Below are 21,751 nucleotides of genomic sequence, written 5' to 3'. Positions count from 1 at the left end.
AGTGTGAATATACATATAATATACCGCTGGATAGAAACAAAATGTGATACCAGTGCAGTTATTATCATTTTTTTCTTCCCTAGGCTGATATTATTTGTATTGCCGTTGGAAACTTTGTACACAGATGGAATAAAACGCAGATCCCCGCCGAGCTTGTTGAACCGCTGCTTCCCTGTCGCACAATTTTATTTTTATTTTCCTGTGTCTGCTTGCACCAAGATGATTCATTATCTCTACACACACAAATGACAGCACACACACACACACACAAACCGACGTACACACACGACTCCATAGGGGGCAGCTATGGTGAGTTTAATATTGCAAGTGCAGTCTGAGTTGTGTCATTTTATGACACAATTTTCTCTTGGAATAAAGATCCCTGGGAAGGGTTCTGAAGTAATCAGTGGTCATGTGTGGGGGGGCAATGATTAACCGAGTACGAAGCAGCAGCGGAGGAGTAGACTCCACCTGGGCAGCCACTCCTCCATGAGAGAAGAGAGGAGGTGGTGATAAAGAAGAAAAGGGAGAGGAGAGGGAGCTTGTTTCAACATCCACGATACAGAGAGGAAGACAGGAAGCAAAGAGGGTGAAGTACGGGCAGGAGAAAGAGAGAGGAGGAGGAGGGAGAAGAAAAGGTGGAGGTTTCCAGGTGCCCCTGCAGGGGTTGGAGGTGGTGGGTGCGGTGCTGCCTGGGCGGCTGCTACTGGTAAGAGCCGAGCTGCAAGTCCTTGGGGGGCAGTTTGAGGCCCAGGGAGTTGGTTCCCAGAGGGTCGGTCATGTTTTTGTAGCGTTCTCCGCGGTGCTTCATCAGGAATGGACCCCAGTCGGGCTGAGGGGAGCAGACCAGCTTCAGACGCTGCAAGAGGAGAGGCAACACACAGAGGCTTTATACAGGTAGAGCAGATACATAAAAGGGATCGTTTGGATGGTTTATAGTGGGGTTTTACGATGTACTTCATGATGTACCCATAGTCAGTGTATTCCTCACAGGCGGTGCGCCTTCAGTTTGGAGAAACAGACAGGAAGCTCGGAAGTAAAGTAATCAACTGATGTGGACGGAGGCAGTAGCAACGCTCTTTTAGCCAGCTAAGAGAAAGGCCCATCTTAAAAATCAGTATCAGTTAAAGTATACGCTTTATTTAGGAATATTTTCACTGCTTTACCGTGAGACAGCCATTTCTGACAGGAAACTGAAGTCGCTATTTATGCTCTCTCCAAAGCCACCAGACTCCATTGACAAAAACTGTAATTTTACCTCATAACACGGGAGCTGCCGTTGCTTTGATCAATTAGTTTGTTTCCGTTATTGTGGGACTTTGGTCAATCCGAACTAAACCTTTAAAACACCAAAGTCACACAATAACACAAACTAACTAACCAATCGAGGCAGGGCTAGACCAGGAACTTACATGTTCTGTAAAGTAGCTCTGTGGCTTTGAAGAGAGCATATATAACAGCTTCAATTACCCGTCAGAAAGGGTTGCTTGACGACAAGGTAAAGCAGTTAAAATATTCTAAATATAGCAAACACTTAAACTGATATTGATTTTTTTAGGTGGCTAAAATCAGTTTTGCTGCTGCCCCTCCAGCACAGTATATTGTTTAGCTTTCGTGCTGTTTCTCCAAACTGAGGGCGTGCAAACTGTCATCTACTGTAGGTAATACACTGACGATGGATAAGTACTTCATATCAGGTATAGTTAAGTTGTATCAGAAGTGGGGGGTGGGGCACATCATTTTTTCCTCTAACAATAGCTTTGTTGTCACAGCTCCCGATGTAAAGACTGATTTGATGCCTTTTCTGAAAATCAATAATAACCTGAGATTAAAAAAGATAATGGAAACACGTGGGCCGTTCACCCTAATGTATGAGTAAAAACTATCATGATTATGCATTTATTACAGTCCAAGACAGAAAAGAGATTAAAATATAAAGATAGAGGATGATCTGTGATCGAAGCCGCTGTCAGAGCTGCGGAGGGAACAGAGACGTTAGGAGAGAAGGCCACGATCATCATCATTAATTAATCTGAGTATTTAAAAAGGACCTGCCGGACTCCCAGAAAAATTGGCAAATTAACAGTCAGCCAGCAGCGCGTCTCTCCCTGCTAATGAACGACAGATGAGACTATTGATTTCTCCGAGAGTGTGTGTGTGTGTGTGTGTGTGTGTGTGTGTGTGTGTGTGTGTGTGTGTGTGTGTGTGTGTGTGTGTGTGTGTGTGTGTGTGTGTGTGTGTGTGTGTGTGTGTGTGTGTGCGCGCAAAGGGGGGCAAACCAAAACAAAACATAACATGGTCACGGCTTTGTCGCAATAATTACCTCTCTGAAGGTGCCGGGTGCGAGGTACATCTTGATGAGGAACATGATGGGGATCCAGATGACGGAGCAGGTGACCATAAGCCAGCCCATAACCATAGACCAGTTGGGGTAGGTGTAGTCCTCGTACGTCATCACCTTCCACTGGTACAGACTCAGTCCCAGGATGCCCTGCACAGAATCCAGGAAATGTACGTTAAATGAAAATGCCTTCTTGGTTACCTTTAAGAACTAGTACCGCAGTGTCCTTGAGCAGCTGAGCAGTGATGCTGCTCAGTGGCCACAAGTATAAGGCTGTGGTTGTACTGCACAGGTATAAATACTGTCAAACGTAGCTGTGATTACAGATTTTCACTGAAAAATACCCACATTTCTAAATGTAATTTATCACTTGCAAAATGTGTTTCCTGTTGCAAGAGGACACTCATTTCTAGTGATAAGGTTTAGCTTCACTTATGTGTAAAACAATCTTTTTAGCTTTGAGCAAAGTCTGTGCATGTTATGCTGTAAGTTTGCAACACAACTTGAAAATGCATAATTGTATAGTTGTAGCCTTTTTTACACAAAATAGAGCCCAAGTTTACTTTTGTGAACGCCATTTAGACATCATTTGTTTCGTCCCACAGAAACAACTTGTTTTGTTTTGTGTCGGGAGGTCAAGCTGTAAAGAAGAACCAACAGCAGCCTGCAAGTTCACTCTCCTCACAACTACAAATACTATGAACTGGACACACAGTTAAATAATGGCAGAAAACACCCAGAATCCTTCGGGGAAACAAATCACAACAAACGCAACATTCATTGTTAAGAATAAAAACAACTGCAAATCTTTAAAAAATGGCCCAACTGTCCTGATGTAGTCTGCACTAAACGAGGACTGTGAGTAGATTTCTTCCCAATTAACTGTCTCAGGACACAGAGCTAACGCTGTGTGGGACTTTCCTTTTTACTATATGTGCGTATAAAAAATGGACAGAGATTTCTTTTAATCTACATCCTACCGCAAACAAATGTGGCTGAGATGGATAATAATAAGAGGAAGAAAGGGAAAACGAACAGAAAACAGGAAGGCAGACAGAAATAGATTAGCCTGGGGTTGTGCATCAATGAGTTTCCCGAAGAAATCAGATCTCCCTCGAGAGCAGCAAGATGACCAGCCGGCCCGACTGCTGCTCCATTTGTCATCGTCACCTCTGATTCAGAGCTACAATGGTTTCCACTACAATTAGTAACATGAAGGCTGGCCAGTGTCCAACACCCTCATGCTGCTGAACCCTGTGCATTAGAATTTACAGATTCTGCTACGGCAGCATGTGACACAGAAGTGGCCATTTTACAGAAAATGTGTTGTCTGCTGATAAATGTATGTGTGTGTTTGCAGCAGCTGAACTGATATCACACTAATTATTTGGCAGTTACTATTTTGAAAAGCACACAAACAACTTGAGAGTTGGTAATATGACAGGAATTGGAAGGAAGAAATACATTTCTGTTCCCTTCCAATTGTAAATCAATGAACTTGAAAGGCGGCAGTGAGCACATTTTAAGACGCACATGTGTGTCTGTGTGAGAGAGAGAATAAGAGAGAGATGAGCGAAAACAAAAACACACCGTCAGAATGGTTGGAGTCACAAAGCCCCAGCAGATTCTCCAGAATCGATTTGGCTGGAAACCAATCATCATTTCAATGTCCTCGCAAAATCTCTGCAGACCTGCAAAGACAAAAAGAAAAGAGAAATGAAATAAAAGAAGAGAGACATGGGAGCATGTCAGAGAGAGAAGACACAGAGAGTGACCTGGGTTTAATGAGGTCCCTTAAAAGTTGGGCTAGCAAATTCAATCCAACCTTGAATGAATGTGTGTGTGTGTGTGTGTGTGTGTGTGTGTGTGTGTGTGTGTGTGTGTGTGTGTGTGATGTGTGTGTGTGTGTGTGTGTGTGTGTGTGTGTGTGTGTGTGTGTGTGTGTGTGTGTGTGTGTGGTGTGTGTGTGTGTGTGTGTGTGTGTGTGTGTGCCTGCGCGCGTGCGTGCCTGCGTGCGTGTGCATGTGTGTGTGTGTGTATAAGAGAGAGAGCATTAGTTTTTGTGGTCCCTGAGAAAAAGTGCAGGAGCAGATGGCTTCATTCCTTTGGCTTTATTGACAGATAACAGTGAGTGACATGAAGAGGCAGAGTCACACAATCATTTCAATATGTCACCTGTACTGATGCTCTGACAAACTGGTGGAGAGCTTGCTCTGCTCCTTGGTAACAGCCCTCTGACACACACATGAGCTCTCTGCCTGTGTGTGTGACTTAGACATCACAACAGAGACCCCTAGTGGTCACGGCTGGAATAACATGTTGTACACCACAGACACCAACACCTTGTCGTTTTAAAGTTACGTTACAAAGTTACAAACAATTATATTCTATTACTCAACGCTTAGACTGTTTTAAATATTTTCTATGAGAAAACTACAGCAGAGACTTACCTCAAACAAAAACAGTGGCTCACATTACCCCACTGCTTAAGACACTGCTCTGGCTACCTGTATCTTTGAGAATTGAAGTCATTTGACTTGTTTATAAAGATCTAAATGAACTTGTTCCTTCATACATCAGAGATCTCCACAGATTTTCTTTTAAATGTTCCTTATGTGTCCCATAAAAGTACCGATGAGAGCGCCTTCTGTTTTCATTCCCCTAAACTGTGGATCACACTTCCTCTGGACATTAGAGCAGCAAGCTCTCTCAGCATTTTTTAAAAGGAAATTAAACACCTATCTTTTTAATCTGACTTTTAATTTGAGTAATGTTATAGCCATAAGTTATAGTCATTGGTATTCATATTATTTCTTATCCCGGGTGTTTATTTTATTTTATTGATTTATTTATTGTTTTATTGTTGGAAATGTAAGTCTTGCCAATTTATATCTATATATGTCAAGTTGAGTTGAGTTGATGAGCTGAAATTCAATTGAAAGATTTTTAGATTTTAAAAATGTTACACCGCAAAAGATAAGAATTCAGAATTTTGTCCATTTATTTTTTGTTCAGAATAGAAAAGCCTCTGAAAAAACCTCAAGGGACTTTAAAGGGACTCTCCGCTAAAACCTTGACTATTGAACTATGAAATGATTTTAGGTTTAGCAAATTGTCAAAGGGTCATTCACGTTGTACTGATGTCATGTTGAAGGCAGTTCACGAGTCATAAGAAGTCTGTGTAAACAGTTATAATATAATGTCTTCTGTGTCTCTGGAGGAGCTTTGTTAAGTCTGAGAAAACACATCAAGTGGCATCTTTAACAGAAAGCCTGCATCACAAATTGGGGATGTGGAGTTTGAAGACACAAAGATGCTATTGCGCTGCAAACAGGAAGTGTGGCTTCTAGTGTAAATGAATTCCTCTTCAAAACAGAAATGTGTTCCTTTAGCTGTGTTCAGGGAGGTTAGGATATCTGATATTTGATGAAAGAGCTGGTCTGAGGTACATTCTCTTTTCTTTTTTTGTAGACCTGCAAACAATAACGTCTGAGGATGGAGATGGAGATCAGTGGAGATATTTTGAAAAGAATTCATGTTGTAGGATGTAACATTCACATTTCAGCCTCAGCCTCCAGCTGGTGAAAGGTCATAAGATAAAACAGGATCAGCTGTACTCACCATAGAGGTAGGAAATCCCCAACAGCTCGAAGATCGCAATGATGACCAAGGAGTATGAGGCTGCGAACGTGTCCACCAACTGCAGCATGAACATCCCACTCTGTCACAAACACACAAACACACAAACTAAATATTACAACAGTTCAAGGCTTCATCTTACAATGACACCCCTCCTCCCTCTCTTCCAGCTCTGACTTGTCCATGGTCATAACTTTCACACTGACTTGTACCAGATCAAAAGGATGACATGTATGAATCCTACTTCAGGCTGGATTCTGCCTTCTGAAGCTGTCTGGGGAGATTATAGTAAGGCTCAGCCTCTCTTGTTCCACTCAGCGAGCCTGTCCTCTGAAGGCTGCGACTCCGCTTTACATGCAGAAATCTGTCAGCTTATTCAAAGAAAGAGTCTTGCAGGGCGTGGGGAGAATGCTCAAATGTCCCTTGGGGCGTTGCTGCATCAGTGTGTATATAGATGTGCGTTTTTGTGTCGTACCTCTGTGATCATGGGAAACCCCATGAAGAAGAAGAAGAAGCAGCAGACCAGGGTGAAGAACGGTTTGTTTTTCCTCAAGTATTTGGGGAACTCGTCTGAGACGGAGGTTATGATGGTCTCAATGGTGGCAAACTGGGATGGATATGAGAGGGAGGAAGAAGGGAGAGTTTAATCCATGATGATGTTTTAAGGCTAAATCTGGGAAACACATCAGATCAGAGATCCCGACTACAAAATTACTGAAAAAAATCAGCCCAATTGCAGCAGCGTTTCAACTGAAAAGCCTCCAGTCAGCACGCTTGCCTCATTTGAATTGGAGCAGCTGCTGCTGTCGGAATTCAGTAACCGGTTCGTTTTCAATTCCCCCAATAAACACATTTTTACCGTCATTTCATTTATTACCAAAACAAATAAAGAACATCATCTTAAACCTGAGGAAGAGCAGGTTTCATTAGCCAATGTAACTTGATGGTAAAATGGGCTCAGAACCCAGAGGACACCAGTGGAGGAATATGCAAACAGGCAAATTGAGAGAGGTTGGTATAGTTTGTGTATGTGTGTGTGTACTGTAGAAACCCATTGGCACCGAGCTATCTGCCTCCTCTCCGCTCCTCTACTTCCTTCTGAGCTCCCAAAACTAATTTCCCATCAACGTCCCAAGCTTATTACCGCCGAGTTGCTTTCTACAACAAAGCCACCAGCCCTCTCCTCGGAGCCGCCGCTTCCAAGGCAAAGTAACATCATCATTTACTGTTAATGTTGACTTGTGTCTTAATGCGCTGCTGTGCCCCCTGCTCCTCCGCTCGGCTCAGGAGCATCACGGTGCATTTAGAGGAGTTGGTGTTTTGTCTATAATTGTTTGCCCAGGATTGTTTCTGGGGTTCCTCTGGACTTTGAAAACATCCCGGCGACTGAAATGTTTGTTCACTGAAGTTACATCAGGAATAAATAAGTGCAGTGACTGACACAATTATTGTTTTGTAACTTAGAAGTGTAGTGGCACATGGGTAGTACTGAAAAGGAGTCCATTTAAAAGTGTATTATTAGTAGATTTGCTTGGCTACTGAAACTAAAACCACAATATTGACATGTTATAAAGTCATTATGGCAAACTAATAGCAAAAAAATGCTTTTTTACAAATCCAGCAGACAGAAAAGGAAAATGATCAATCATTTAGAGTCGCGTTTGCATCAACTCGATGAATGTAAGCAATATTATATATTCTATATATCTTTATAGTTATGTATTATGTTATTAGCTCCAATTTGGCTTTTTAGCTGCTAGATGCTCCATGTTGTTCCTTAGCTAATTGCTAACTTTGTCTGTTATATGTTGGTCCCGGTCATGTGGTGTACATTAGGTTTATTAAAGCTTTTTTGCTCATAAACCAAAACAACTGAAAGACACTAAAACGTTCCGTAGAGCCGAAGAGAACAGCACAGCTGGGTGATCATTGTCTGTGGGTTTGTCACTATGAGGGAAAACGTTCACATCAAAGGCATGTGATTTATTGTTAATATAAACATCTTGATCCATTGTTAATATATGAATCTTAAAAAGTGCATCTTATAATTTGAATAATATTTCAATATTTTTTCCATAAACAAAATAATTTAAAGAGTAAACAGTTAGCCTTTAGAATTCTTTTTATTTTGTGATAGGAAATAGAATTATTGATTGGTACATTTATTCTTATTAATGCATTAATTGATTATAATTAAATACTACTTTTCTACTTCTACATTTAAAATGTTTACCAAGCTCCACATTATTATTTGGGATTGTTCAGTCTACAAAATGTAAGAAAAATAGTGATAAAATGCTCACCTAATGTGTGTACTTTAATTTATCATAAACTTAGATTTACATCAGTGTTGTTGTTGCAAATCTTTAAGGTCAACTTAATTTCACTCAATCCAATCACACAGACCCCCCTCAGCTCAAGTACCTGTAGAGCTGGAGCACTTGAGCTGAAATCAGCCACAGTGGGTGGTGTGTATGGGTAATTATGTTAATTAGGTCAATGGGTGCAGCGTTTATACCTAGCTGGATGCCGCTACCGAAGTTGAGTGTTTATTTTGAGACTCTACTTACCAACATAAAGGTTGCTGATGTTATGAAACTTAGAGATCTTCACTAATAAAATGTTTGGTGTTGCAGCTGAAACTGAAACTATGTTTTCTCACAAACCACCACATAAAAAATTGATTTACAAATTATTTTAGAAATACAAAAAAACACTGCTTCTGATTTCTATGAATTCACTGACTATATTCATTCCCTTACTCTGATCTCAAATGTATCTTAACCCTTTAACAAAAAACCCTGTTCTTAGAGCTCCACCTTATGAATATTTGTATATTAAATCAAACACCAATGTGTCACCTGAATTTACAGTGACACCCAAAAGACAAAGACAATTAGCACCAACTGCCGCTGTAGTGAAGCTTTTAGCCTCTGTTAGAACATTGTCTTTGGTTTTAGTGAATATTTACACGTCTGGTTCAGTCTCAGCCCTATTTTTAGCTGTTTTTAGTAAAAAAAAATGTCCTGATAGACCCACTGTACAATACTTTCCCAGCAACAAACAACAAAACAAAAATAGCTGGTGAGGAAAGTGGAACACGAGCAGCTAAAGAGCCGGATATTGTTCTCAGGAGTGAGTGGAGACCAAACCACAAATAAAAAATAATAAAAAAGTGAATGCTGCACTTAAATTCCTCAGAAACTCGACTCCAACGCAATAATAGTGTCGCATCTGTGTCTGCTGGAAGTGTAAATGTGGGTTGTTGTAGGTTTGACAGTATGGTGTACTTTGAGCCCTGAAGTGGCCGATAAATGTTACTATATTAAGAAGCAGGTTTGTTTTCTTGTCTTGCACCAGATTCAGATGAGAGGAGTGATATGACTTTCATCTCTGTGTGTCCACTACAGAGGGAGGTCCAGCTGGTGTTTAGCCTAGCTTAGAACAAAGACTGAATATAAGTAATAAATACATTTGACCACATTTAAAAATATATATATATACAACTTCCAACCACTCCAATAAAGTCTTGCATTTTGTTTATTGTTTTTTTCACGTGTTAGTAGAAGACTGTGGACTTATGAACAGTTAGCGTTAGCCCAGAAGCTATTTCTTGACAAACAACCACTGGACACAGTAACTATACTGTATGCAGCATCAGTCCTGTCCTTAGACTGAGCTTCCAAGCTACCCCTAACCCAGCTGACTCTCATTTGAAAGTTGTTGAAATTAGTTTTTATTGACACAGCTAGGCTAACAGTTTCCCTCTGCTTCCAGTCTTTGTGCTAAATTAGGCTAATCATATCCTGGATTTATGTTATTTTCTTATCTTAATTTGGCTAAAATGACAAACAGGTGTATTTACAGCGGTGTTGAGTTTTTCTATGTCCTGTGTAACGACCTGGCTCGACTGGTTATAAAAGAAAAGAGAGACACACCATATGAACATAAATAAGATTCATTTAGCAACTCAGAACAAATGTCATCAATTAAATCAAATTAAATCTGAGTAAAAGTGCCAGTTGAACCTAATTAAAGAAGTGATAAATAATTAAAGTGTGAATGTTAGTGAAACTAGTGGTGTGTGTCAGGGGTTAAGTGATGGGTGTGTGTAAATGTGTGTGTGTTGGAAGCTTTGTAAAAGCAAAAGTAACTAACCAAGGCAGCTAGCAAAACTGAACTAAAGTCATCATGAAGTCATCACACCATACACACGCTTTTCATTCCTAAATGTCAGATTGTGTCGTTAAAGCTGGAACTTATAGAAGTGAAGAACCGTCAAATATCTTTACTCTGGAAGATTTGCCTCATCGCTATTATGAGGACGTATGAGCCACAGAAGTATAGACATAAGACAATGCAATGCACTCACACACACACACACTCTCTCACACACACACACACACACACACACACACACACACACACACACACACACACACACACACTCTCACACACACACACACACACACACACACACACACACACACACACACACACACACACACACACACACACATATATTGAGAGAGCAGTGGTTACCATGGTATCCAGACCAAGAGTCAGGAGCATGAGGAAGAAAATGATTGCCCAGAAAGGAGACAAGGGAAGTCTGGTCAGAGCCTCTGGATACACCACGAACGCTATGCCTGGACCTGACACCCACACCCACACCCACACACACAAACACACAAACACACACAAACAAACACACACACACACACACACAAACACACACACACACACACACACACACATGTAAACGAGGATGCACACGCACCATATCCACAGGAGATACAGTTATCAGGTGTGTTTGAGTGAGCAGCGCCGGGCCGGCCTACAGCTGCTGCCTGCTGCTTTGGTATCTTACCTTCATCTGCCACCTTCTCTATCGGCACTTTCAACTCATGTGCCATGAAACCAATGACCGAGAAGATGACAAACCCAGCAAATATACTGGTGGCACTGTTTGTACATGTCACAATAATAGTATCCCTGCAGGGGGAAAGACGAAAGAGAGAAAAAGAAGCTAAATATTTGCTTTAGTGATTGAAATAGTGCAACAATATTTAAAATATACTACCTATAACAAGTAATATAATGATAAAGCTCTTTTATTTGATACAGGACATCACTGTCTCGTGTTAACGTAGATAAGAGATACAATGGCGCCATCAGGTGGCAGGAACAAATACTGTCAGAAAGATTCATCGAGGGCTTTAAAAAGTGTACCAGAAGGTGGACAGGGAGGGTGTAGTGCTATATATTGTAAAATGTTTTGTAATGCAACCAAATGTACAGTATCTTCTTTCATATTTATGGAGGGCCTTTGCATGTATGATATTTTAATAGGTGCTTTATTGAAGGTATTTTTGTACTTTCATAATGGAATGTGTATTATATTGAATTATATAAGAAAATATTTATATATATATATATATATATATATATATATATATATATATATATATATATATATATATATATATAAATAAATAAATAAAAATTAAGTTTAGAAACAACTCAACAACAAGCGCTTGAGTTGTGTTCACGAGAAAATAAATATTTCTACAAACCACAACAAATGACACTTTTCTTTCAATGTGTTGGTTTAAGGCAATAACAAGAATCTGATTTCATCACACAAGAAATCACATTTTTTGTAGGTGTTTACAATAAAAATTACCTTTATATGTTTAGAACTGAGTGGGAGTGTGATAAATAAAATACAACAATATTTGACTTATTTCAAACACAGAGGGGGGGGGCTTCAGGTGAGAGGAAATGAAAGAAACACTGAACTACTGGCTGCACAGAGTGATGTTTATTATTGACGTTTCTATCAGACATACAGATACAGTGTTGGTGTCTACGGTGACAGTTTGAATGTGTGTGCCAGAAGCATGGTTTACCTTTTGTGTGTTTACCTGTAGCAGTTATTGTGGAACTTATTGTAGGAAGAGAGTGTGATGAGGCCTCCCCAAGCAGCCGACAGAGAGAAGAAGATCTGAGTGGCTGCGTCTTTCCACACCTGACAGAGGAGGAGAGGAAGAGCTGCAGGTAAAGAGCAGAAAAAGATGGTGCAAAACACGTCATGCTTGAATCAAACCACAGGCATCAGGCACCTTCGCATCACACAGCTTCTCCCACTTTGGTGTTATAAAGTAGAGGATGCCGTCGAAAGCACCGGGGAGGGTCACTCCTCTGATGAGCAGGATGACCAGCACCACGTAGGGAAATGTGGCTGTGAAATACACCACCTGAGGAAACAAGATGAGGCAAAGTGAGAGCGAGAAGGAGAGGGAAATGGGACAAACATTTCATAATTAAAGATAAAATTGCTTTAGAAAGCAATACTACGAAACAATCCTGTGTTTATGAGTAGAGAACAGATTATTTTTCTTTTCTCTTTAAATATTGCTGGGGACCCAAAGAAGTGCAGTGACGAATCTGGTGCTATATGTTGTTTTTGTCTGTTTTATTTCTCCCTTTCTGCAATGTACGCCATATTCATTTAACCTTTTTGTCAACTTTGGTACAGTCATAATAGCGTGACACCCAAACTTAACCTAGCTTCTACAAAATACTCTATATAAATCAAAAGTTACGTATCTTACAGCACGTGTTTGATCAGAACAAGTATAGATATAGATCATCATGATTACAAAGTAAATGTGAGATTCCCGAGCAAGTAAGAGTTATGAAAGCATTTCTGCAGCTGCCTTACAATGTAATAGGTAGCCAGATGTTTTCTATGACGAAATATGCAAATATATCGGCGCAGTCTAAATAGGTTTACGACAACTGTCGTGCCACAGTGTGTGTTGCATCTATGTCCAGTAGAGGGCAACATTACACAAGAATTCCACCTGAATAACCTCTAAAGGTGCAATCAGTAGGCTGTAAAACGTTTCCTTCTGCCGGTTGTCTCTCCTCAAACAAGGGAGGGAAACAGATCCACAAAACTAATGAGTGATGCAGGGAGAATATTGAATCCTGAATTCCCCTTTTCTCTTCCCTTCCAACTAAAGTATAAAGTTATTGTCAGGAGTGTAACTCACAATCCGCTGCAATTAAAGATATTAAAAGAATACTTCACCCGTAGAATGATCATTTGTATATCTATTACTCACCTTGTATTACCTTGAATTCTTGAAGAATTGTTTTTGTTATTTGAGGTAAATGGGGTCACATTTGACAACTATCAAAACATCCGTTTACAAACTTGTGCAGTGTAATCCAAAGCTCATTTATCCAGATGTATGCTCACTACTTTCCAAACCCATGCATTTTCTCTGAAACCTTACTGTTTAAAACACAGATGAGTAGCGCCTGCATGTCTATTCTGAAGTGTTTTAAATTGTAAGGTTTAAGCAAAGATGCATGTGTTTGGAAAATAGAGAGCATATACTGTAACTGGATAAATGTAAACCTGGATCTACATGAGTTGTGTGAGAGTTTGTAAACAGATGTTTCCTGTAGTTAAAAAGAGCCCCAATTTTACTTCAATTCATCAAGAATCTTTCTTCGCTTACTGTGAAGTCATGCGAGAAAAACGTGGTGAGTATACAAGTGGGGATTCTGTGGACAGGTTGCAGTCAGAAAGGCCTAAAGCTTTTTGAATTGTGGCTACAATAGTGTTGGGGTTTGTTTTCAATTTATTGAATCTGAATCTTCTCAAATGAACTATCAAAAATAATTAGGTGTTTGTTTGTTTTTTGAGCTTCTTAGTTTAAAAATAATTATTTTCACTCCCTTTATAATTTAATTTATATATTATTATATATTATATTATATAATTATATATTAATTTACGTAACAGAAGTTACAAACCAAAACTCAAAGCCTGATAAGTTTCTCCACATTTATTACATATAAAAGATCCAAATGAAAGATGAATGAATCCTGACGTTTTAATATCTGATTAGTAGATCCAAAACGGAAAAGGCAGTGAGAACTCGGCCCTTGGTAACAGCTCGGGCTCTTCAGTTTGAACATGAGCGCTTCCCTTGCTGAGGACCTGCAGGGCTCACTCCTTGGACAGCATGTGCCACGTTTCATCACTAGGGGGCACTTTCGTGTTTCTCCTCTACAGCTAAAACAAAAAGGCTGCAAACAGCAAAAGGAGATCAGAGGAACAGTTTGAGCAGTTTGTGTGTTCTGTTACCTTTCCTGATGACTTGATTCCTTTGGCTAAAGAAGCATAGACGATAAACCAGGCCAGAAGCAGACAGCCTGCCAGAGGCCAGCGGATGTCTCCTGGAAATTCGATTCCTTTAGAGATGTGCAACACATTGTACCTGCAGGTGTGATTCAAACAGCACAACTCAGCCTGAAATCACATCTCAAGAAACTAAAACATAATGCAATATAGATACAATAGAAATCTGTACACTGAAAATGCTTCATTGCATCAAGTCATTTATGTATAGTCCTACAAGTCTGCCAGTGTAGTTAGATTATTTCAATCTGTTGCCAAAACAAATGAACTTGATTCAAGAATTGATATTTCATGTTCTTCATTCTTTTGCAGAAGGTCGGCTTATTCTGTCTCGTTTCAAGAGACTGCTACACATTCATTACACATTCATTACATGTAACTGAAACAGATCGTATTAGTTTGGTATTGTGTTGAGTTGTAGTTGTAATGCTTGTGCTTTCAAAAGCAGCTGGGCAAGTTAAAACAGTATTATGTATTATCATTATGATCAAGCCTGGTCTGAGTGTCTGTAAACCAGATAAACATCCTAGAAAGCCAAATATCTGCATAAGAAGAGTAACTGAAAAAATATCTGATTGAATCTCTCATCTGTGAAACTATGGAAATAACACCAAACTATTACATTTATATTCTACTTGAAATGGCTGACTGCACTCACTTGAAGTACTCCTCGCTGGGGCTGACGTAGGTCTTGTTGCTGTCTATAGTCATGTTCAACAGTTTGGTCAGGTTTCCCACAGTGTTGGGGGACAGACAGAAGGTGGAGTTCTTGATGGAGGTGATGTTTCTGTCCCGCAGGATGCACGTGTCTGTTCCAATCAGAAACCAACACACGTCAACTGGGAGAGACTGGCAGAAAGCTGCTGTGGGACAGAGCTGACTGTCCGCTCAGGTTTACCCACTGAGAGCAAAGCGGGAGCGAACAGATGGATCTGATGTGTGGAGAGGAGGGCTGACAGCAAACGGCAGTGTGGATCCTCAGTGAGAGAACTGGACCCAACCGTGTTAGATTGCTTTGTTCTTTTTGATATATAGCCAGGTGTGAATAACAGAAAGGATTATACAGAATATGTGCCTCATTTCAGATACTCCAGGAAAGATAAGATAAGAAAACCTGCTTTTCTTTTGACTGCACATTTCTTCATGCAGACACATCGGAGAAAGTGAGAAGACAAAATTGCTTTTTATGGCTTACGTTATTTTTATCCTGCTTTTAATGCAGAAAACAAGCTTTGCACTCCGAGTTTTTTCAAAATTCAGGACAAAAATAAAACTGACAACTGACAAAACAATGACCCAACCACTCCAATGTTTGTGTAACTAAATGGGGTTAGAAACAATATTACAAACCCCTGGATCTAATGCTACAGCACAGCAGAATATGGCATCAGACTAGTTTCACCACAATCTTTCTTGACAGGAAAATATGAAACATTTAAATCATAGTAGAAATAGTATTTATATTTAAAAGAATGTTTGCAGGGCTATTGTATCAGATGGTTAAGATTCTCATATACGTGTGTCTACCCCAGTACATGCGATGTGAACGTATTCAGTTTTGACAGGTTGCATGATTTTCTCATATAGCAAATATTCTGTTATTTCCCTCCTTTAGCAGGTGGAGAGGCTACAGTGGTGAACATGCCTGCAACTCGTGTAGCAGCCAGCAGGGGTCAGTCTCGGGCTCACTGCAGCACTGCAGCAGCTCAGCTGTACAGTAAATTTGTCAAGCAAGCAGTTTTTTGTGCTGAATTCACAGAATAGCTAAAGGCGAATATTACACGAAATTAATGGAATTTCGATATTTATTCGACGCAGATCGACGTCAAACACCTTCGGGGCCCTGCCCGTGCATTTACTCATAGTGAAACCACGATTTCGTCTACAGTTTCATTTTAAAAAAAAAGTCTGCCCTACTAAATCTAAAATATCTGACATTATCTCACAAAAGAAGAATCAAAACTATATCAGATATTTGTTTCTAAGTTTAATCTGTCACATTGAGGCCCGGCATTACTTGTCATTAGCCTGTATTATTCAGAATAATTGGATTTAAAGTGTTTTTGAGAGTGAAAACACCGCAGAGATCACAGGTCAGGATTCATTATACTGCAGGACACCTCAGCTGAGGGAGTCGTGACGCATTGCGCATTGTGGGGAGAGAGAGGGGTGCTTTTGGTGTGTGTGGGTGTGTGTGTGTGTGTGTGTGTGTGTGTGTGTGTGTGTGTGTGTGTGTGTGTCTTACCTAACAGCAGCATGTCTTTGTCCTTACATTCCCCCGTGTTCCACTCATTCCTACAGTTAGCCCATGGCAGTGAGCCCTTCAACGAAGCGAACAGGTAGTACAGTGTCCAGCACATTATAATATTATAGTATATGGCTATCAAGACAGATATTATCAACATGGCAATCCCGCAACCTAAAATAAATAAATGAGACGAAATATATAAATTACACTTAAGAAAAGTAGAGAACTCGTGATGATAATAACAAATGAGTTTTTATTTTTGAATTGTCTTTGGGTTGGTTATTTGTGGCAGTTTACCTTGCAGAGCTGGGATACATTTCCACACTGACACGGGCCCCTGGCTGGCAAACTGGCCCAGGGACACCTCCAGCAAAAAGATTGGGATGCCGGCAATGCCCAACATTGTCAGGTAGGGGATCAAAAAAGCTCCTACAAGGAAATAAAACAGCAGGCTATACAGAGCGCAGTAGAAGAGTCAGAAAAGCATGAAACTAACATGAGCACTTTATCAGAATAAAATGGGAATTAAGGTGCTCGTGCCTGCGTCTCATCTGCTGATATTTAAACAACCCACAGTGTGAATCATTAAATTGATTGATGGATAAAAAACATAAATGATCTGTAAATGGCTTCGAGCATAGCTAAACAAATGAATAATAATAACAATGATAATAACATCATAATAACAGATATAATGGACTGGTATTGATGTTACTATTAATAATATTATTATCAACTGTGACAGTTTTCTGTCTTAACAGCGTAAATACATTATTTTTAGTGCATTATCTTTTTTTCTTTTTTTATATATATGAAAAATAATCACTGAACAAAATATCGCTTGTATAAGCAATTTTCTTTTGTATTTTTAGTGTAGTATTTTCCCCCTGGTTAAGGCCTACAATTGGAAGAAACATTTCAAAAGAAGCAATAGGAAATAATTCAAACCCTGACAAAATTGCATTTTCTGAACTGATTTTTTCGTTTGTGCCTGTCAGGAAATATAAAGCATTGACCCAGAACTCTTACCGCCACCATTTTGGAAGGCAAGATAAGGGAACCTCCACACGTTGCCCAGTCCCACCGCATAGCCAACCATGGACAGAATAAAATCCAATTTATTGGTCCAGTTTCCTCTGACCTTATTCTCATCTCCCTCCTCGTCGTCATCATCGTCAGCCTAAGAGGAAAAACACAATCATTTATTTTCCAAAGTAAAACCCCAGCCTTGTTACACTAGACTCCAAGTTAAACCATCAGAAAAATAATACTTATAAAAGCTTGGGCCTGAATTAAATAACCAAAAATATATATAAAACAACCACCAACGAAATACAATTTTTATTTACCTCTAAAAAGATATAACATCTTTTTATTTTACTAACATAAATAATCCTTGAACTATGTTCTTCATTTAAAAATACACAGGAATCCTGTCAGAGAATATAAATGTTTTTGAGTGCAGCTAGCATTTTTCTCACTAAATATTACTGGAATTTTGTTTCATGTTAATTTCGTTCACAGATGCGTTTGACTATCAGAGATCAGCACCAGCTTTCCAATGACAAGCCTGTATATAAAACTCCTCTTCAAATGCACTTATAGTCCCATTATTTCTACCAAACCGCTTGAAAGCACCTCCTAAATCTCAGATGCAAAGATGAGAGAAACTGCTAATGGTCCACTAATATAATGAGTGCAAATGGGCTACTAACAAAAATGCATAATTACAACTGCACGGCAGGATCTGAGTAGATTCATAAAAGAAATGGCATGACTATTCAGATAATAAACAACACCATGCATGGGAATGTGTGTGTGTGTGTGTGTGTGTGTGTGTGTGTGTGTGTGTGTGTGTGTGTGTGTGTGTGTGTGTGTGTGTGTGTGTGCGTGTGCGTGTGTGCGTGTGTGTGTGTGTCTGTACGTGTGTGTGTCTGTACGTGTGTGTCTGTACGTGTGAGTGTGTGTGAGGGGTGGGGGTGCCCTCGCGGGGATTGGAAACAATCCGCAGTCTCATGTAATACAGTGCTGTCTATCAACCGGATAACACCTGGGCTTCTGGGCCATACCAAGTGTGTCTGCCGGGAGCAGGGAACACCGAAAATACCGCGAGAGTATAATTGAATCCCACTTATCGGTAATCGTGTTACCATTGTAACTGTGAGCAAAAAAATGAAGCAGAACAAATCATTGGAAATCGGTTTATCCAAAAACAAATAGTCTCGCTCAGGACTAATGTTCCCTCTGCACTGACTGCTGATCTGATCATCAATCACACTTATTCATAAATAATACCTTCGTTTTCTTCCCGGATATTTAGCTGACATAAGCAGGTTTTGAAAGTTTTGATCAGATTGGTGCAGAGGGATCAGGACATGACGCTGCACAGAGCAGGGACGCCAAATAGCTCAGGGTTCACCCAAAGTAGGCTACTACTGTTCGTTACATTCAATAATTCAGCCTTAGCTTCTACTTATGTTAGTCCACTGCACCATGTATAGCCACATTATATCAGCAGGATGAACCTCTGCCTTGGGCTTTGTGGAAATCTTCATACAGCCTGAGTTACAATAAGGAAGAAAAACACTTAGGTCAATGTCTTTTCGGATTGTTAAATAACTACTATTTTCCCATCACATGGCCTCATAATGATTGCTCCTTTTTAGGCTATGGTCTGATTGCTAAACCACAATCATCCACTGATTCAGCTCGAAAGTTTTCTGCAAATTCACACTTTTTAAGCACATCTGTGCAGAGACAAAACCACAAACCACAACCTGCTGTTGTTAAGGGATACACGTTACAGCTCAGCACAGACTCTCCGTCTTTCTCTCCATCACACATCAGCAGCACTGATCTACTAAAGCTCTGCATGGCGGTAAGAGCTCCCAGGGGTTTGCACCTCCCCTGTTTGGAGGCAGCAGGTTAAATCCACTCAGCGACACACGGAAACATCCACACCGCACCTGCTTCCCGCCGCTCTGCTGTCAGACCAGCCGCTCTTCGTTAAGCAAAGGCTTCATTTAGCTGACTTACCCCCGCCACGGTGCCGGGATGAACAGACGTGTTCCCATCTGTTCCCAGTATGATGGTGGTCTGGCTCATTGCCGTCCAGTTGCCCGTGGTGTTGTTCTGCTCTGCAGTGGCCCGGAGCGGGTCGCCGTACAGGGCGGCCCCCCCGCGGGCCGAACCGGTGGAATCCTTTCTGAAGGCCGAGTTGACGGCCACGGATCCAGGGGCCGCAGGCGCGGTGTTTTTAAACGTCCCATATGCTTTATTGCTGTCCAGTTCTCCCGGATTATTTTCCGTGGTACAAAAAGTTTTGCCCTCGTTGCACGGAGGTGGCGGCTGAGGCGCCGGGTGATGGTGAGGGGCGGGCGGCTGGCACGCAGTCGTGTTGTCCGGTTTGTTTGTTGTAAGTCCCGCAGCTCCATCGGGCTGCTGCGCCGGGATGTAGCCGGTGGAAGCGCTGGAGCTGGCCGGTTGTTTGGCCATTTCTCTCTGGTCAGAGAAATCCTGGAACATGGGAGTGAGAGATCAGCGAGACAAAAGGCAGCAGAATGGCAGAAAGCATGAAGCTGTGAGGCTGCTGCAGCTCAGCTGTGCTTTGGCACTGAAAATGCTCAATTCTCAGTTCTGCAACGTTTTTCTGCAGCATGTTCTCTGGCTGCTCTATAGTTTCAGCTCACAGTCTACCGGGTGTGTTGGTGTGTGTCTATGAGTGTGTGTAAGTGTGTGTTGGAGGGAGGGGGGTTGCCTTGCTTCTCCAGTTCTCGCTTTCTGCAAGATTCTTTAATTTTACGCCCCATTTCCCCCTCATGTCATTCAGCCACACACATCCACTGATTTTTATGGGCAATAGACAAGCTGCTGTGGGTCTCTCGGTGGCTCCACTCTCCCCGGCAGGCATGCAAGATCACCGGTGTTACAGCAGTGAGCGGACCCGGGGCGGAGGAATTACAAATGACTCCCTGAAATTTAGCTTTGAGGGATAGCAACCAGAAAAGCCTCCAGTTTGTAAAAAAGAAAAAAAAAAGGTGGTGTTTCTAGTAAAAAACAACAACAACTGTTCATTGATTAATGCTTGGTTGTGTTTTAATTAGTGAGAAAAAATAACTGCACCTGGTTGTAATTGCTTAATCTTTCAAAAATTCAAAAAGATGTGGTGAAGAAAATTGTAACTAAAATGTTTCTAACATTTAAACTTTAACAATGCCACACTTCGGGATTTTACGAAAAGAAAAAAATGACTGTTGTGTGGCGATTGAATGAAGTGGAAAAAAAGTTTTTAATGTGGAGCCGCAGCTGCATTTCAGCACCATGGACAGCACAAGAACACTGCTTTAAAAAAAACATGTGTCAAATTAACACGAAAACAGCTCAGAACAAGTTCAGAAAACAGATCAAACAGCAGGTGGAAAAGTTAAACAAGTGTTTTCGAACACTTACCATGTTTGCAGATTGGGTCTGCTGGCAGGCTGGAATCAGCTGTAAAAGGACAAAGAGAGGACAGGAAGCGGACTGCTTGTAGCCGCGCCAAGCCGCGAGTGCAAAGCTTTTCTATAGCTCCGTGGGAAAGAACTGAGTTTGCGTCAGTGCAGAGCAAGGTGCCCTTCGCGTGACATTTTCTTGATAATAGGAGTTTGATAAATCATTGGCCTTGATTCGGATTTTTAAAGGGACAACCGGAGCCAATACGACAGGGGCGCGTGTGTGCGTGCGTGAATTGTGTGCGTTCTGGTTACGCACGGCATGCGTGAGCACTGGACAGACTCTTCCCAAAGCTGATTAATACACTTGTCTCTAGGGATGTGTAGGATGCTTACACACATACACGGACGCATCTCACACGAGCTCACACACACACACACACACACACACACACACACACACACACACACACACACACACACAGCTCGTTTGGGATAAAGATTTCCAGGTTCAGGCTTTTAATGGAGAAGATCTAATGCATCAGAGTGCATGCATGGCTAAATAATGTTTGTACTGTGCTGAGTCGGGTTTCTCTGGTACAGTTACAATTACAGTAGCCACTCCTGTGAAAGAGGCATTTGCAGTGCACAAGAGTCTTGGTTTTACAGGAAAACGTTGTTCTTTTTCTTCTTTTCTGTCATCAACATTTAGGCCTGCAACATGCAGAAGCTAGACCATATACGCATTCGTTATAGACGTGTTTATTGAAGTTGTGATATATCAAAGGCGAGGCTGGTATTCTTTAGAAATGTTATTATACATAGACAAACCATAAATATAGATACATCAATTTAGTTTGTAGTAAAATAGA

General features: G+C 40.8%; 1 protein-coding gene across 1 annotated transcript; it reads right to left on the bottom strand.

Annotated features, from left to right (window-relative positions):
- Window positions 1-703: 703 nt before the first annotated feature.
- slc6a5 (solute carrier family 6 member 5) lies at window positions 704-19,974 on the bottom strand. Its single transcript, XM_029425381.1, has 15 exons — window positions 19,486-19,974; window positions 17,479-17,629; window positions 16,747-16,878; window positions 16,447-16,620; window positions 14,860-15,010; window positions 14,148-14,280; window positions 12,106-12,240; window positions 11,908-12,011; window positions 10,851-10,975; window positions 10,523-10,635; window positions 6,456-6,587; window positions 5,963-6,062; window positions 3,932-4,032; window positions 2,324-2,491; window positions 704-859 (listed from the first exon to the last, which is right to left on the bottom strand). The coding sequence occupies exons 1-15, from the start codon at window positions 19,972-19,974 to the stop codon at window positions 704-706; spliced, it is 2,364 nt and encodes a 787-aa protein (XP_029281241.1).
- Between the last annotated feature and the right edge of the window lie 1,777 nt (window positions 19,975-21,751).

The sequence above is a fragment of the Cottoperca gobio genome, chromosome 3 (genome assembly GCF_900634415.1).
Source record: "Cottoperca gobio chromosome 3, fCotGob3.1, whole genome shotgun sequence".
NCBI classification, from domain to species: domain Eukaryota; kingdom Metazoa; phylum Chordata; class Actinopteri; order Perciformes; family Bovichtidae; genus Cottoperca; species Cottoperca gobio.
This window is presented reverse-complemented; position numbering and strand designations above follow the sequence as displayed.